The following is a 17,200-nucleotide window of genomic DNA, read 5'->3' as shown; positions in this document are numbered from 1 at the left end:
AGCTTTCAAACTGTGATTACACAAACATGTCAATACAAAGGTCTATCTTGTGTTGTTCTGGCATGTAAGAAGCTTGTCCCATTGGTATAGGGGTTAAAAGTCATCATTTTTGTCTGTGCTTTTTTACATGGTCTTTGTTAGAAAAACTGCCATGATTTAATGGCCAAAGGTGCCAAAGGCATCCAACTCCCGTTGACCTATGCAAGATTTATCAATGCTTGAAAGCAATGAAAATCTGACTCTTAGTTTTCAGTTTATGCAACTGCAGAATTATTCTAATCTTTTAACTTGCTGAGCTTCCGTGGAGAACATGAAATATGCTGATGAAAAAGCATGGATTTCAGCATGGCTAACTCCTGAAAGTAATATATTTATTTTCCTGTGTTCTGAGTAATGGGTAGAGAAAACATTGTATTTCAGCTGTAGTAGATCTTTTTTATCAAAGGACTGATCATGTGCCAGAATCTGACAGCAAGGCTCAGGTCTGCATTTTGGAGTACGTGTGCAATGGGTGTTCATACAGAAACATGTTTCATGTGCAGGCAAGTAGCTGCAGTAAACCAATTAGTGTATGACCATTACATACTAAAATACTGTTTGTATAACAGTATGGTCCTAAGCTCCACTTCTCTCTTCTTTCCATTTATTTCAGTAGCTTAGGAAGAAAAATATTCTTCCATGATAAACTATTTAAAAACTGTCAAACACAAGTTAGAATGGCAGAGCTAAGGCGAGTTCCACATGTTACAGTGCAACTGCTGCTCATGCTTTCTACAGTCTTTGTTTATGAGGTAGGAGAGCCAGTCCCTGCAGATTTGCTGAGTGGAGGATGCTCTTGTGTCTGACCTGATGGGTTTAGCAACCTCTGTTAAACTCCACAGAGACTCCTGGTTTGCTCCTGGGATGGCCCTGTACAGACAGATACATCAGTAGGACAAGGGGGCATGGGCTCAAGCTCTGCCAGGGGAAATTTAAGTTGGGTATGAGAAAAAAATTCTTTACAGAGAGAGTGCTCAGGGATTGGAATGGGCTGCCCAGAGAGGGGGTGGATTCCCCATGCCTGGAGGTTTTTAACCTGAGCTTGGCCGTGGCACTGAGTGCCATGATCTGGTAAAAGGACTGGAGTTGGACCAAGGGTTGGACTTGATGATCTCAGAGGTCTTTTCCAACCCAATCGATTCTGTGATTCTATGATTCTGTGATCTGACTGAAATGGCAGCCAGCAGATTAGGCCAGGCTTCCTGACTCCTCACCATCCTGCCTTTATAAATGCAGTAATCAAATCTGGCTGGGGTGAGGTCCAAGTGCTGTGGTGGGATCTCGCCAGCAGAGGCGTTGCTGGCTGCAGCTCAGAGCATCTCTGCTTTCGTGCTGTGCAGGAGGGTGTGTTCCTGCTAGGGGGAAAGCTCTGTGCTTTCTTAAGCAAGAGGAAGATGTCCTGAGTGTCTGGATGTTACTGTGTGGGCTGCTGTTGATTTGCTGAGTAGCTGAAAGATTGTGAAGACACAACCCCATCAGCTCCCAGCTTGGTGAGGTATGTTATGTGTCCAGCAGAATGCTGGAAACAGCGACCACAGTGCTGGAGTTGGTGGAGTTATTTCAGTCTCAGGTGTGGGAAACCCTCTGTGGTGAGTTTACTCCCCTGGCAGTGCTGTTCACGTGTGGGCTGGAGAACTGATGGTGGTAGCACAGAGCCCACTTGGTGCCAGGGTCTTCTGTGGTGAATGGGACTTGCCTTTCCAGTTTAAAGCTCTCACATGTATCTGTGGTCAGAAATACTTCAAGAAATGAAGCTAAACTGAGAGGAAAAATCCTGCTGTTTTATTTTGACGCTTGAGGCTTGTTTACCTGCTACTGTCATGAAATGCCACCAAATATTCACAACATTATTGAAACATTGGTGAGAAGTTATTCAATGAGGCAAGACTGGAGTAACTTCTCAATTTCAGTATTGATAAATAAAATATCTTATTCAGTTTTAATAGATAAAAATATCTTACTACCCTACAGTGCAGGGTAGTTGTACAGTTTTGCTTTTCTTGGTTACTGCTGTTCCTGAAGTTACATTACATGATGTCTGTTACTGTCTGCATTGGTACTGACTTTGGCAAAAATGTGCCATCTCTGTTCAATGTAACATTAATTTTTCATTTGTCTAAACTAGAAAGTAAGAAATGTGCTGTTTTAGCAATCTGTGAACTGTCATATGTGCACCTGGCACTTCTTAATATCTAAGAACAGTAATAATCAATAGTAGTTTCTAAATGCGGGGGTCTCTGGGTCACAGTTGCAGCCAGACTGGAATGTAGGAGCAAAAAGAAGGTTGAAAAAAGCTTTTAATTCATGCTGCAATTTTGATTTCTGTAAATCTTGGGATACTTCATGTTCATTTTTCGTTGACAAAATCTAGGTATATATTCAATATGATTTTTGCAGTTAAATTGTAAAAGCTTTGAGATTTTGATTGTATTGTTTTAGCCCACACAGAAAGATTCAGGGTGGTATAAACCATGTCTTTTTTTGGGCAGGAAGGGATCATTAGTGATAGTACTCATAAATATTAACTTCCACAGGGACATCATTAATGAAAGTGAAGTGTTCTTCCTTTATCACATTTATGTTGAAATTCAGTTCTTGGTGGTGGGACGGAGTGCAAAGTGTAATGGAGAATGATGAGAAGCAAAAAGCATCTCCAATCTAATCAAGAACAAAGTTTTCCTTGCTTCTTATTGAGTAATATCATTAGTTTTGTTGCCTAAAATTTATGGGGAAAAAAAATCTTTCTGAGACAGTATTTGTCTTGGGTAAAGGTAGAGAACAGCTCTTTACTGAAAAGCTTTTCAGGTCTACAAAACATTGACACGTGCACTACAGCAGAGAAGTCTTGTCATTTATAACACTATTTAATTACTTTAACTAGAAGTTTTATCCAGTCTAAAAACTGTCTACCCTCAGGCCACCTTGGTGTCACTCCCCAAACCTCCCCTGGGTCTGCCCCTTGGCACACCCACCCCCGGGTCCCAGGACTCCGCGCTTTGTCGTCTTCATCATCATCACACTGCTTTGCCCTCGTTGGAGCTTCCCCAGGGTTCTTGGTCTGTCTCTTGTTTTGTCTAGAATGGTATCTTACTATCCTGCTATTGGTCCATGAGTGTCAGGCTCAGTGTTCTGGCTGTTCCCTGACCCTTCAGACAGGATGCAGGAGTGTAGCACAGTGGTTGGAAGCTGGAGCTACTATTTCAAATATAAGAAACTACACAGCTATATAAAATCCATAAATGCATAAAATTCTAAGGCAAGCTGGGAAATTGCAATATAGAAATACAAACATGCAGAAAACAGGTGCTGTGTCAGATGCTCATTGCTTGCCTTTGCTTTGCTGTGTTCCAGGTACATGACTGATGGTGGCCTGGGCCTGTACACGCGGCGGCTGAACCGGCTGCCCGACGGCATGGCCGCGGTGCGGGAGACGCTGCAGCGCAACACGGCCCTGGGGCTCGGAGACGCTGACAGGTGAGCCCAAAAACTGCTCCCACCTCGTGCTTTCCTGGCTTCCTGTTGTTCCCACTGCACCTGTGACCTCCTGAGATGGAGTGGCGTTGGGAATTCACATACTGAGTGTGTGGGTTTAATGTAAACCGTCTTCTGCGGAGGGAAAGGACTTCAACTGACAAGCCTTTGAGGTTTATGGTGAAGACATTTTATTACACACTGCACATGGTTTATATAGGGTTAAAGCTACATTCTGTTGGCTAAATTGAACCTCACACCATCAAGCCACAACTTTTAAATGGTTATAATCCATATCTCACAAGTCCAATGTTTATATGAACTCATCCTAGATGTTTTCAGGTGCATCTCTGGAGTCCTGTGTGAAAGTCGAAGTGTTCTCATGAGAAACTTCTGGGGAGTCACTGAGAACTCCTATGGAGTGATTTCTCCTTTAATGATCAACAGCAGCTGTGGTCTTGCTGCTTCTTAGCTGATATCTGCTCCCGTCTCACGGAGTTGATGCCAGCTGGATTGCTCATATGCCCATTTTCTCAAAGAAATCCTTCAACATGGGTGTGAGTTTCCCCAGGGTGTTTTGTGTTAGGTGTCAGGATAAATGTGGATTTTGTGCCTTCTGACTGCTTTGCTGAAATCTCCTCCGGGTTTTGGGGGACAAGATGCAGCACAAGAAGACTTAAAACTTCTATTTTCATAGTGTTTGAAATACGATAGGTCTAGTTCTGTTCTGATTTCCACTGATTCTTCCAAGTCCAGTGATCCAATGTGAACAGTTAAGGCCAGAAGTTAAGAATCAGGGGACTGATTCTTTATGTGACTGCAGTCATAAAGGAACCCAGGGATGTGGATATATTCTGTTGAAGTTGAGATAAATGGGTTAAATGCTGTTGCTTTTAGGGACATCAGCATATAGCTGTTTCTTTCCCTTCCAAACCCCAAGCCTGGTGAGTGTTACTAATGATGGAGTAAGTGACCTGTTGTCATTTTTCTCCCATGAGGGGCCTCTGAGTACAAAACACGAATTACGAGGTACTGGTTCGAACCAATTTATGAACTAAGCATTTTTCATTATCAGTAAGTCATTCCCAGGACACAGTGCGCTTGACTGAGCTTGATATGGCACCTTCTTCCTGGTGATGCATGTGTTACTAAGGCAGTACAAGTGATGGAGAATCCAGCCTTGTTTTCTGGGTCAGCCGTCCTCAATTTGCGTTGGCGTCCTCATGATGATTAGTAAAGAGCAGGATGGTAAATCTAAACAAAGGAACTCAAACCTCGCAGAGAATCCCAGCTCAGTTTGAATTACAGGTCAACATATGCTTGCCTGTTGTAAAATATGCCTGGATTTCTCAGGAGCTCATATCTCTTTCAGGACATTTGCTACTTGAAACCCAACCAGCACTCACTGCTGGTGCTGAGGGAAGGTGTTGCCACCTTGTGAGGCAACTGGAGACTAATCAAGTGTCATCCTCTTCTGCTGCTGTGGCTTCTGGACACTACCACAGTAACAGAAGCATCTGTTTAGAACACAGCATTGGTTTAAGATAAAGCCTATTACTGTTTAAGTATCAGTCAGCCTTCTGAGAGCCAGTGGTACATAACTCACTGTTGGTTCCTTCCCCCATCCAATATTTTCTGTGCTTGCAACACTTTTTCTTTGTATGTAAATTATTTTCACATTTAATTTGCTGAACTCCTTCCCCCAAGACACAACACCTCAGGTACCAATTAGGTACATTTGACAAGAGAGATTATTTGTGTATTTAAATATATTCCACCTGGAGTGAGACTGTGACCCACTGAAATGCAATCCTCAGTTTGTCAGTTGTTTCAGCTTTGAAAATCATCCTTTCTGTTGACATGGAAGGGATGGACTTGACACACAATAAGGACTGTGTGGCTGGTGATTTATCTGCAGCACAGGATCACAGAATAATCACCCTTGGTCCCAGAGCTGGTGATATTAGTATGTGTCGCTTTTAGTCTTTTGTATTTAAAATATAAAACTGCTCACGTTATGCAGGAAATGAGAGCTTTCTTACAGTGATTTAAAAATAGCTCCTCTTTGCTTGCTGGGTGTCCATGATGTACAGTTTAAACAAAACGTCAGTCTTGGTTTGAGCAGCAGTTTTCCAGAGTGAAAATGGGCATAAGAAAAAGGAATTGAATAGAACAGTGCAGTAACTGATGGTTTCTTCATTCTGTGAGTGGAGGCAGTGAGCAGATGCTGAGTTGCTTTATTGGTACATGTAGAAAACATACTAAGATTATATTTAACTTGTTCAAAGCAGTTGTTAATTGAATGCATGGGAGAACAAATGCAAAAGCCTGTGAACTTGTGAGGATGAGGTTAATCATTACAGAGTTATCAGAGGAATTTTTTCAGTGTGCTTGCTTGTTTAGTTTCTGGTGTTATTAATTGCAGAAGTTTAGTTGTGAGGCTTTTGCTCATTGGCTCTGGTAATGTAAAGCCTTAGAAGGTACATTTTCCCCTGCAGCAGGGAAATCCAAACAAGGCACTTGAATTTAATGCTTGATTGCAAGGTTAATGGAATCATTGCACAACACAGCTGAGCTTATTTGTTGACTTACAGACAATTTGTATTTGCCTAGAACAAAGGCATTTTACATTTTAAAAAAGGCATTAAAATGCCTTCTATTTAGTTTGTGATTATTTTTTTACTTAAGTTTGTGATTTTTTTAAAGGTTGGAAATTAATCTCCTGTTGTCTTGTCTTTGCTATGTATGTGGACTTGGTTACCATCTGGTTGTTTAAGTTGATTTCACAGATGCAGCTGGTTGATCTGAGACTAAATTCTTGTCTTTGCCTTCATATATGTAATTTGCATTTATAAATATGTATAGAGATAAGAGAGAAGATACTTGAAACTTAGATTTGAATAAATCTTTCTGTAATTCCTTACTTGTGTAACCTGTTATTTAGAGAAGTTATTTCAGACCTATGCTGATTTATCATATCCTTGTGACTAGAACAGGAGACTGTTTAATACCTGTGAGCTTGTAATGGTGTTATTAGAGAAAGGGGTATATGACCTTTTAAAAAATCCTTGGGGATGAAGTGCTTAAAGAGCTACTTCTGAGCATGATTAACTTGGATTGTTTCCCTTTTACAATTTTATTTGAGGTTGCATGAATTACATGGCTTTGCATAAAGGCATAAAAAGGTCTTCCCAGCTTCTGACTGGAAGGACCTGTCTCATCAAATAGTGGATTATGTTGTCTTGGTGCTTCCAACAGCTGTGGCATTGGTGGACTGTGAGTAAAACCTGGCCCAGAAGCTGAGTGTGCTCTTCAGGAGTGTGTCTGTGTCACGGGTCACATCTGGGAGAACTGCAGCAACAGTCTTGTCGCACTCTTAGTTAGAAACAAGTCCATATCCAGTTTGTCTTGCACAAGGATTTGTGACTGAAGCTGCTTCCTGGCAGTCTGCATCATTTTAGAATTTCCTGCTTCTGCTAAGATTTTTGGCTATTCCCAGAGAGGTCTGTGGAACCAGGACAGGAGGTGGGCAGGAAAGAAGAATTGGAAGTGAAGCAGAAGCCGAGCAGAAAGACAGAGGAGATTCCATGCAGAGGACACAAACATCACTATTAACAGGAATGTCACTGAGTGCAGATTTTCAGCAATTTCTACAAATGGTAAAAATTACAGCTTTCAGAAATAGCTGAGGAGTAGTAATTTGCTGTTATTTTGCATTTTATGAAAGCAGATTAAGGCTATTTGTGTGGCTTTTGGCTCAGGTAGCAGACAACGCTTCACATTTATTTGTGGAGTAAACCCCTTTGACTGGAGTAGGTTTCAATTCACTAAGTGCAGTTTAATTTCTTGAGTCCTGCTGCAGTGATGAGGTTATTAATGCTTGGTGATGAAGGGAGGTTGTTGGCTTGCCTGCTTAACCATGGGAACTTGGATCACACTTCAGAAGGGCTGAAAAGCAAGTTGAAGCAAATCATCAGGTTGGGGGCAATATTGGCCTGTTCTGAAAGGTGGGGAGAGAAGATGTCACTGCTTTTGGGACGAGGCAGATTCCACTGAAAGCAGAATTACAGCCATGGTGTTGATGGCTATGGCTTAAGAAGCTGCATCAAATTTCCCCTTTTTTTCTGGGTTGTTTTTTTTTTAGATGCTGTTTTATTGTAGACAATGGAAAATGTTACAAGGACAAGAAAATGGAATTTTTTGTTAAGATATTGTTTATGCAGTTTTACAGTAGGGTAAGGACAGCTTTAAGTCCTGACTGCATGTTTTCAGTTTTTCTTCTTAATTGAGGCAGTGAAGCTAAAGTTAAATGAAGGTGTCTGCAAGTCCTGGTTTTGCAGGTGAGGAGTGAAGTCCTCCAGTGACAGAAAATATCCATTAGCAGCACTGCCCCATCACTACCCAGCTCATCATTGCTGTGGTTTTAGTACTCTAGCAGAGGTGGCATGATACATAAGAAAAGTGGAAAAACAGAGAAAATGGTTCTGTAATAGACTGGATGGTCTTTGTCTTAAAATATTAAAACGTGTTGGGTTGTATCTTAAACTTCAGATGGACACAACCCTTGTAATAATACATAAAAATAGATCTTTCTGCCTTGGAATGGCAATGGAATTCCCATCATCTCCTTCCCCTGCAGCATCCCCTTCCCCTGCAGCGCTCTCAGGAGTGTTGACGTAAGTGTTTGAGGAGTTTCCCTGTGAATGAACTTGCTGGGAGATGCCTCTGGTATTTGATGTGAGGGGGTTTCCAGGGGAAGGGCAGCCTTCCTGTCCGGAGCAGGAGCAACTCTGTGCATTGAAATCCTCAGGAGATCTCAGCTGAGGGAGTTGCCACACCATGACTACTCTGCCTGGAAAATTTCATGCCATGTGTTCACAGTTCCATCACTTTCAGCAAGCCCTGGGAGCTGGACTTGCATTCAGTTGTTACTCATTAAGACAACTTAAAAATTCTACTTTTCCCATTTCTTTTTCTTGCTGGGACAGTGTTACACCTCGACATAAGGATCCTATATACTAAATAAGCACAATTTCCTAGAAAATAATTTTAAAATTTCCAAATTGTTTTGAGGTGATACAAATCACACAGTATTTCTGAGCATTCATTGCTCACTGTGGCTGTGCTGTGAGTCACTGCAGTTTGTGCATATATGCCCATCTAGAGATGCTTAACAGCAAAGCTACAGCACTGGTGAAATTATTCATGTCTAACAGGTCATCTGCTCTGCTTGACCATCTGTTTGGATTTTATCACTTAATTAGAAAAAAGTACTATTGCTTCTAAGTATGCAGGTTTTACCTTGGTACCTGCAGATATCCATCTGTCTGTCTTTGAAAGATCCCACATTTATCTTGAAAACTGGCTCTCAGGAAGAGAGGAAATTCACATTGCAAAGATTCTTTGAAGTCTATGGCCTTGGGATCTGCTGATTAGAATCACAATACCATATACTTTTATTTTCCAAGGACTCTTTTCACAGGCTCCAATCCAGAGTGGTTTTAGGTTACATAAAGTAATTGCCAAGTTAAGAAACAAGCAGTAGTTGAAAGCAGAGGTATAGGAGCTATACCCGAGGGCTGAAATTAGCATTACCAAAAGGAAAGAAGGGCCACTGCACTTTCAAACCAGGCAGGATTAATCAAGGGAGGCAATGCCTTGTGACAGGTCTGTTTCAGTGGTCTACAGATGACGAACTTCTCAGCAGGTAAACTTTTCTTGAGGCCTGAAACAGAAGCAAGACTTTGCATTATTTAACACAAGTTGAAGAGCAGTTGCTCTAAATCTAACTCTTAAATTAAGACAGACAATACCTACAAAGCAGAGGCAGATTTAGCAAGGAAAGGCTTGATATGATGCTTGTGTGATGCAGAAAAGATGGATAATTTATTGCCTGTAACATGGAGGGGTTAACTGGGGAGAGGGAGCAGATTCTCACAGGCTCTAAGGGCTGTCTCTGTATTGAATCTGGGGTCTAAGATTCACCACAGTTACTATTTTCATATTCTGGTTTGTTCTTTGGTGCTTTGAAGGTGCTTTATACAACTCCCTTGAAAATGACTAGGAGGAGGTGGAGGTGACCCCCTTGAGTAATCAGGTGCTTCTCAGCTTTGTGTGAATTCATTCAGGGGCCACAGTAATACTCTTTTTTTTCCCCCCACACACGTATTTTTGGGGGTACGTGTGATACACTGGCTGAAGTATTCTGAGAAGTCCTTCTGCCGGATTTGCTGATAGTTCTGTTTAGAGAAGTGTGATGTTAGGAGACAGGTTTGAAAGTTTTGTTTGCTTCTCAGGCTTGGTCTGATTTTACCCATTGCATGATGGTAGCAGAGTGTGCTTCTAACACTCAACTTAGTGAGGCTGGGAGCTGTTTGAAGGCTGGAGAGTTTTTAGGAGGGGATGAATTAAAGGAGCAGATAATTTTTCAGCAGAGACTGTGTAAAAATTTCAATCCAGGCTCCAAATGACCACATCCTGTAGCAATAGCAGATACATGATTGATGGAGGGTGAGTGGACTGGTAGTTAAAGCAGTTTCGTGCCTATTAGTTAACTGACTTGGTGTAAAAATTTGTTTTCCTGTGGCAGAATCCGTTTTCCTTGTATTCATGGCCACAAAAAAGCGCCCAGATTTTAGTGCAGTTAGGACCTCTCAAAGTCCTAAATCCTATCCAAGTGCATCCACAAAGCCAAGAATTATCTTACTCTTCTCCAGGTATTCTCTAACACCTGGTTTAGCAGCTCCACGGGCTGACAAAGCAGCTGAGAGCAGTTCTTCGCCTTTTTCAAGAGCTTTCTTCATATGAGGAGGTGGAATTCTACCACTGTCCTAGTTCAGCAGGAGGGACCAGCACAGGTGATCAAAGCTGTGTATTCTACCCCCTCTATTCATTCCCCAAGGACAATGGACCATTAGCAGCAGCTGCCCAGGGAGCCATTATCACCTTCACACCCAGCCTGAGGGGGGCGGAGCTGCTAATGGGCCATCAACAGCTCAACACCCCCTGGCTCCCAGAGTTAATCACCCATTGTGTGAGTCCCCGCCCAGGGGGAGGGACTGAGTGCTCTCTGAGGGTACATAAGTGGTGGGTAAGAAGACCTTGGGAACTTCTTGTCGGATCCAGAGCAGCAGCAGGACCTTGACAGGAGGAGATCACCACTCTCGCCCAGACCACAGCCCTCGCCTGCACCAACAGGTTTTTCATTTCCTTTTGCTCTGGACTTGGGGGAACCACAGGGGTCTCAGCACAAGGGCAAACAAACCCCCTTGGGTTTGTGCCCCAGGACACTGGGTTATACTGCTGGGGTTTTGTGAGTTGAAAGCAATTTCTCTTGTGTGTCAGTGTTGTTATTGTAATATTATTATTAAATTTTAGCTCTGACTTATAATCTCTCTCATGGTGAGTTCATTTCCCCTGCTGGTTCGCCTTTAAACCAGCACATACCACTTAACACTAAAATCAAACCGACCAGACAAAACACCCTGCAATTGCAAGCTGCTCCCTCCAAAATGAGAAGACCAGGCAATCTTTAAGTGCTTGCCTATCACTATAGTTCCAAACCTCTTCAGAACTGCCTTTTTGCTTAGGTGGAAACACTGCAGAGACAGGCTGGATCTGGGCTTTAGGAGCTGCATTTCTTGTTGAATCTCTTCCCCCGGTGTCATGCCCCTTGTTCTTGTTGCTGCCATTCTGATTCTGCATTCCTCTCGATTTTGCATCTCTCTTCTAGCAGCTCATTAAAATGTTTGAGCCAGGAGCTGAAGTTCACTACAAAGCTCAGGGAAGGTGCCCTCAAGGGAAGAACTCATCCTGGCTAAGCCAGGAGCTTATTTTTGCCCCTTTATCCCACGGTTTGTCCCTTCTCCTGAAGGGCTGCACTGCAGCCTGTGGGCATGTGAAGGGACCTTACCTTTTTTTCCAGAATTCTACGTGCTAATTCTGGGGAAAAAGGGAAAATTGCCTCATTTAAGCAGTTGAATAATTTGCTTCTAGGTATGGCAAAGTCACAATCCTACACTACTGGAACTAGATTTTCCTGAAAAGATGCTTCCTTTCATACACCTCCACTTTTGGTGTATCAGTATAAAGTTGATCTCTGTGCTGACTTGGAGGCTCTTCTGAACCCCTCTATTTTCGCTTCCATTGCCAGAGATTAGCACTGTCTTTTCTGTTGTGTGAAGTGGCTTTGAAAACACTTAAGGCATGTGGGAAATGAAGCTTGTATTCCGAGGGTAAACAAGATTGTAGATACAAAGACCATTCTGAACTGTATCAAGGTCTTTGTGCTTTGCATGACAAACCGAAGAATGTGAAATGCTTGCTGACATAGGGCAGACTTTGTTGTTTGGTTTTCAATGTCGAATGGCAAGAGAGTCAACATAGTCTCTCAACTGACCTACACCAGTAACCTCTGAGTTTGGGATTTGGAGATTGAATAGATAAAACTAATAGCAGACAGCTGTCAGGCTCCAAAAGAATCCCAGTTTCGGGCCCTTTGAGGAGCGTGGAAGCTCATTGTGGCTGTAAAGTAAATTTCTACACAGGTGATTTTTTCAAATATTGTGTTTATTACTAAATGTCTCATTATGGAAAACCTAACCATATTAGTTTGTTGTCCATAATTGTACCTTTCAATAGTCAGGATTTTTTTCCTTCTGCTTTACAGCTTGTGTTTGTAATAATATTCTATTAGTATTTACTTCCATGGCAATAGAAATAATAATCTTAATAGCCAGGATCTAAGCCTTCTGTTTAGCAGATGAATGTTTCCTGTAATAGTATTGTTTGGAAAACTGTATCAAAATTCTGAGTCCAAATGTAAGGTGGATGTGTTTTCCTGCATGATCTTCTGAGATTTGCTGGAGTATTTTTCTTTCCTTTTTTTTTAACACTATTGATTACGTTTATTGAATATTTAGTCATTAATCCTGGTTTTCTCCTGTCTAGTGCAGAGCTTTCAAACACTGCAGGTGAGGGGAGGGGTCTCCATCAGTGAGACCCCTCCAAGGAATTCAGAGTATTTAGATGTTTTTTGAGCCATTGCCTGTGCAAGGGAATAAGACTCCTAAACTGAACTTGGATGATACCCTGGGATAGCACATATATATCTACATCTGCAACATAGTGGAAGAAGCTCTAAGGTATCCACAGCTTTGAGCTCATATTCAAAGTGCTGGGTGTTTCCTAAGCAGTGCTGTCATTCAGCTGCCCTCAATGGCAGCTCCTGCTTTCAGAAGGTAATGCAGTAAGGGGGATACTTTGGGATTGATTGATGTCAAAGGAAATGAAAGCATCTCTGACCTGGCACTCACAGAGGCAGGAGATGTCTTCAGACAAAATGAAGGTTGACTCCCTGTTCCCTTGGCACTTCCTAGAGGTGCACCGTGTTCCCATCCATCACAGACCTTATCTCTCAGCTGGGTGTATATACTGAGTTTCACAGAGAAGGGAATGTCTCCTTCCCTCTGCGTGTCCACAGACAGAAGCGCCAAAGGCAGAGTGGATGGACCACGTAGAAGGAATGTGTCCCCAGGGGAAGGGCATTCCATCTCTGCAGAGCAGCTGTGCTGCATTTTACCAGTTGGGGACTGGAGTGGCAGGCACAAAAGTTTATAACTATATTTTTGCTGCCCTGGGATTCTTGGAGCTCCTGCTTATGCCACGCTGTGCCTTGGTGTCATGAGGACTTCTGTGTCCCACAAGGCTATCCCGTGTTGAGGGCCCACACCCTTCTTATCTAGAAGTCCTGTTCTGCTCTTCTCCATTTCTCAGGTTCCTCATGGCATAGGGATTTTTCAGCAGTGTGATGAGGTGACTTTGTGACCTTTTTTATGACAGTTCATAAGATTCACAGTGAGGCTGAGACTCCACAGAACAAGTAGTCACTTTGCTACTGCTCTTTCTACATTGAGCCCCTGCCTGCTGAGGCTGAGATGGCCTGATCTTACACAGCTCTATGGGGCTTAAAAACACTCTGCTATTATATAAACAGACCTTAAGGCTTTCATGTGATGTTGTTGTGCAGCTTAAGTGTATACAGTTGAATATATATCTGGCTTGGATAAATAACTGCATGCTGGGCTGTCACAGCAGCATTATGAGAATGTGTGCAGTTTGGTTTTATTACTCCAAGGTTTTTTATATTCTCACTAAAACATGTAATTTTATTGAAAGTGATTGCTGCAATTTGAGACTAGTGAATTTGACATTAAGTGGCACTGGGAGGTGTGAAACCTGTGCAGAGCTGGCACAGGGAGCCTGAGGAACCCCCACAGCTGGAGACTGTGCTTGTGTGTGGCCAGGTATAGGTGGTCAATAAGTAGCCAGAGGATAAACACTAAACATTTGAAGTCTGATTAGTGCCTGAGCAAAGTCCAGGGGTTGAAGTCAGCTCTTTTTAAACATATGGTATTTTTTGTTGTTTCTTAACTTGCAAAGGCTCAGCTTAGCAGGTACTGTGGAGTTACCATGTGCTCTCATCAGCCTCAAGTAATATTTTTATCTCTGTAATCTGATTTTAACTTGAAAGTTTATCTTCTCTGATTATGTTGTTAGTTTAAGTTAATTTTCATATATATCAACTAATTCATTCGTTTTGGTTTGGGGGAAATGAGCAAACCACCTTCAGTGTTCAAAAAGGTTTTATTCCCTCTTTCATGTTCATTGTCAAGATTGATTTATTCTTGTTATGAAACTTGCAGCTAGAAAGACTCTTCCTGACATGACTTAATGCCTTAAACATTTCTTTGAAACTATGGATGTTATAGGATACTATCTGATATGGGCATGCATAGTTTTATGTTTGATTTGCATTTTTATGCAAAGGTTTGATTTTTATTTTCAGAGATGACTGAAACATAATGTTGCTTTTGCAAAACTGAAACTGTTTTGAATGCAGAAGGGATGAATGGATTATTACCAGGAAATGGCTAGAGATGTATTTATAGACACCTGTGTGCCTCTATGGAAAAAGGTGAGAGGGAAAAGGAGAAGGAATAATCACCAACATGAGCTTATGGGAAAGAAAGATAAGTATCTTGTGCCAAATCAAGTTCACAGAGGTTACATTTACCCAGGAAAGCCTTATATTCCACTCAGTCTGCTTTTGGGACTGTGTATGTTCTCCATCTACTCCCAGATAGAGAATTTATCAGTTTGTGCCTGAGAGCATTTCTGAACCAAAGGTGTCATGAGGTGGATCAGGAGCTGGCAAGAAATTTGCCTTTGCACATTTCTAATGTTTTAAATGTGCATGCAAAGGAAAGACAGAAATTTTCTGGAATCAGAATATTGTGATTTCAAACTGGAGTCAGGCTGTGAGTTCTGTGCTCCAATTCCTGTTGAAATTCTTTGTTGGTTTTTAACTATAACCACTAAGCTGTTTCTTTGTTAAAACATATCAAAAGCCAAAATGCTACGTAGCAACATGAAGTTGCTTGTCATTCCTTTAGGTCAGAGTATGCTGATGGTTTGATCTCCAACACCAACACCCAGAGGGTAAAGTCAGAGATGTCTTCCACGCTGTGGCTTAGAGTTTGGGTCCCTTTCTGCAATAGCTTCTGACTAGTTCTTGATTTTAGTGACATTCTCATCTCCCACATCGTGTTTTTATGACTTTACATTACCTGTAATGAGCTAAACATGGGACTGATAAAATAATGGTGCTGTTCTGTGAGTCACACCATATGTTCCACTCTCTCCATCACCACAATTCCAGTCGTTCTTCTCTGTGAGTCATGCCCAGTTATTTTACCTTTCCTGCATCATCCCCTCTGTGCTACTGAATCAGTCTGCCTGCAGCCATTCATCTCTTTCCAAACAGTGCCTTGTGCTGTCAATGATGGGCTTTCATCACACCTGCCTATGTCCTCAGCCAGTTACTGAAACCCTCCTTTGCCCAGGAAACGTGTTTGAATCCTAAAGTTGCTCCCTGCTTCGGATACATTCTTCTTGTATTTATTGACATCAAACTCACTCTGATTTCACTGTCAGATGTTAACCCCGTTGGAATGAGGGAGCTTGCAATGTATGGTGAAGTGATTGAGTTTATTATGGCAGTGTGCATGTTATCAAATCATTAGGCATAAAGGCTCACTTAAGAAAGAAAAAAAGAGAGCCAAAGGTAACATGACTTGGCCAAGCAAGTCTGGGTGAGATCATGGGAGGAGAACAAAACTTTGTTTGGATGTCTTCAGAAATAGGAGTGAACTGTAGCTATGACTTGAAGTAGAACGGATTTGAGACAGACAAGAAAAACAATTAGTAGAAGCAAAACTTTCTGGCACTTACTGTCTTATAAACCAGTCTCTGTAAGTCTGCTCTTTGTGTCCTTAAAAACCTATCTGAACTGAAGCACAATCCCACATTGGAGGGAGAGTGGTAGGAATAACTGAGGAGGGATTTTCAAGGGGGGTTTTTTCAGATGAATCTTTGTTCCTTTTGTTATTAATCCTGAAGGGAAGGACTTTCCTCAGTTCCTTAGGTGTGCCTGTTGCAATGCAAAATATGTTTGCATTAATCTAACTATAGTCTTTTTTTATTACCATTTCTGAGGGGGCAGGAGTCATCTACTGACTTCTGTCCTTTGATCCTGCCATCCTTGTGCAGGTTCCTTCAGTGAAGTCTCTAAACAAATAAATCCACTGACCACTCCTTCACTCTGGAGGAATTCACTGAAATAGAGCTGTCTGTATCAGCCCTAGTTTTAAGTCTCTGATAGCAAAGTGAGGCACCATTTCACAGCTCAGCCATTGTGGCACTGTTGAAATAGGACAGAGAAATGAGAGGCTGGTGTAAAATGGTTTTCATTTCATTATTGCACTTGGATAAAACAGAAGACAAGGGTTTGATTTTTGCCCTTGTTTTTCCCTGACACAGTGGTGGTGCAGTGAGCAAGGTTCTAATGCACAGAGTTTAGCTGAGGTCTCTGCTGTGCCTGGCTGGAGCAGGGATCTCCACTTCGACCTCCTCTGTTTGGGTTGTTTCTTTAGGAATATTTCTCTCTGTATCTTCTGCCAAATTATTTGCTGGAAATAAAATCCACATAAGATACTGAAAGGTGTTGATGGGACTCCTGACTATTGTGGAGCTATCAGGAGAGGAAGTGGAATGGAAGGAATTAAGGATGAAGTCCTTGAACTCTCAGTTTCCCCCCAGCTGATTTAACTACGAAAATTAATAGGGGGTCCAAGGGAGTCATCCTAGTGTTGTGGAGCTACATTTTTTAATAAACCAACAGGATATTTAATAAAAAATTCCAAACATCTCCAAAATATTGCTGTAGCAGTAGCAGGACTGTCATAGCTGGAGAGTTTTAGTTAAAGCTTGCCAAAGTAGAAAGTGCCTTAAAAAGGCTCTTTTTAACAAAATAATTGTCTAGCTGGATCCCAGTTACTGCTTCTAATCTGCTTTTGTGTCACCACTGTGGTGTGAAGGTGTTGTGTTGGGTTAGAAGGCAGGCCTGGGAAGTTCTCAGGATCTCAAAGAGAGAATGGACCACAGGGAACAACTTGGGCCTGGAGATGTTTTGCAAATGAAAAATGGCAGTAACAGAAAGTTGAGGATGTGCACAGTCCATCTGCTGCCCTCCCACAGAGGAAGGCTGTGAACCTCCTGGAGTGAGTTCAGGGCAGGCCACGAGGATGCTCAGAGGGCTGGAGCACCTCTGTGATGGAACCAGGCTGAGAGA

At 42.1% G+C, this 17,200-nt stretch overlaps 1 protein-coding gene across 4 annotated transcripts in view; it reads left to right on the top strand.

Moving 5' to 3' along the window:
• NAV2 (neuron navigator 2) overlaps positions 1-17,200 on the top strand; it is a 390,109-nt gene that overhangs the window by 298,350 nt on the left and 74,559 nt on the right. For all 4 annotated transcript variants that reach the window (XM_071559142.1, XM_071559141.1, XM_071559140.1 and 1 more), the window contains one exon: positions 3,391-3,513. In XM_071559142.1, the coding sequence (XP_071415243.1) occupies positions 3,391-3,513 (123 nt within the window). The remainder of the gene's footprint in view (positions 1-3,390; positions 3,514-17,200) is intronic.

This window comes from Pithys albifrons, chromosome 6, assembly GCF_047495875.1.
Source record: "Pithys albifrons albifrons isolate INPA30051 chromosome 6, PitAlb_v1, whole genome shotgun sequence".
Classification (NCBI taxonomy): Eukaryota; Metazoa; Chordata; class Aves; order Passeriformes; family Thamnophilidae; genus Pithys; species Pithys albifrons.
The sequence above is the reverse complement of the archived record's forward strand: the minus strand, read 5'-3'. Positions and strand labels throughout refer to the sequence as shown.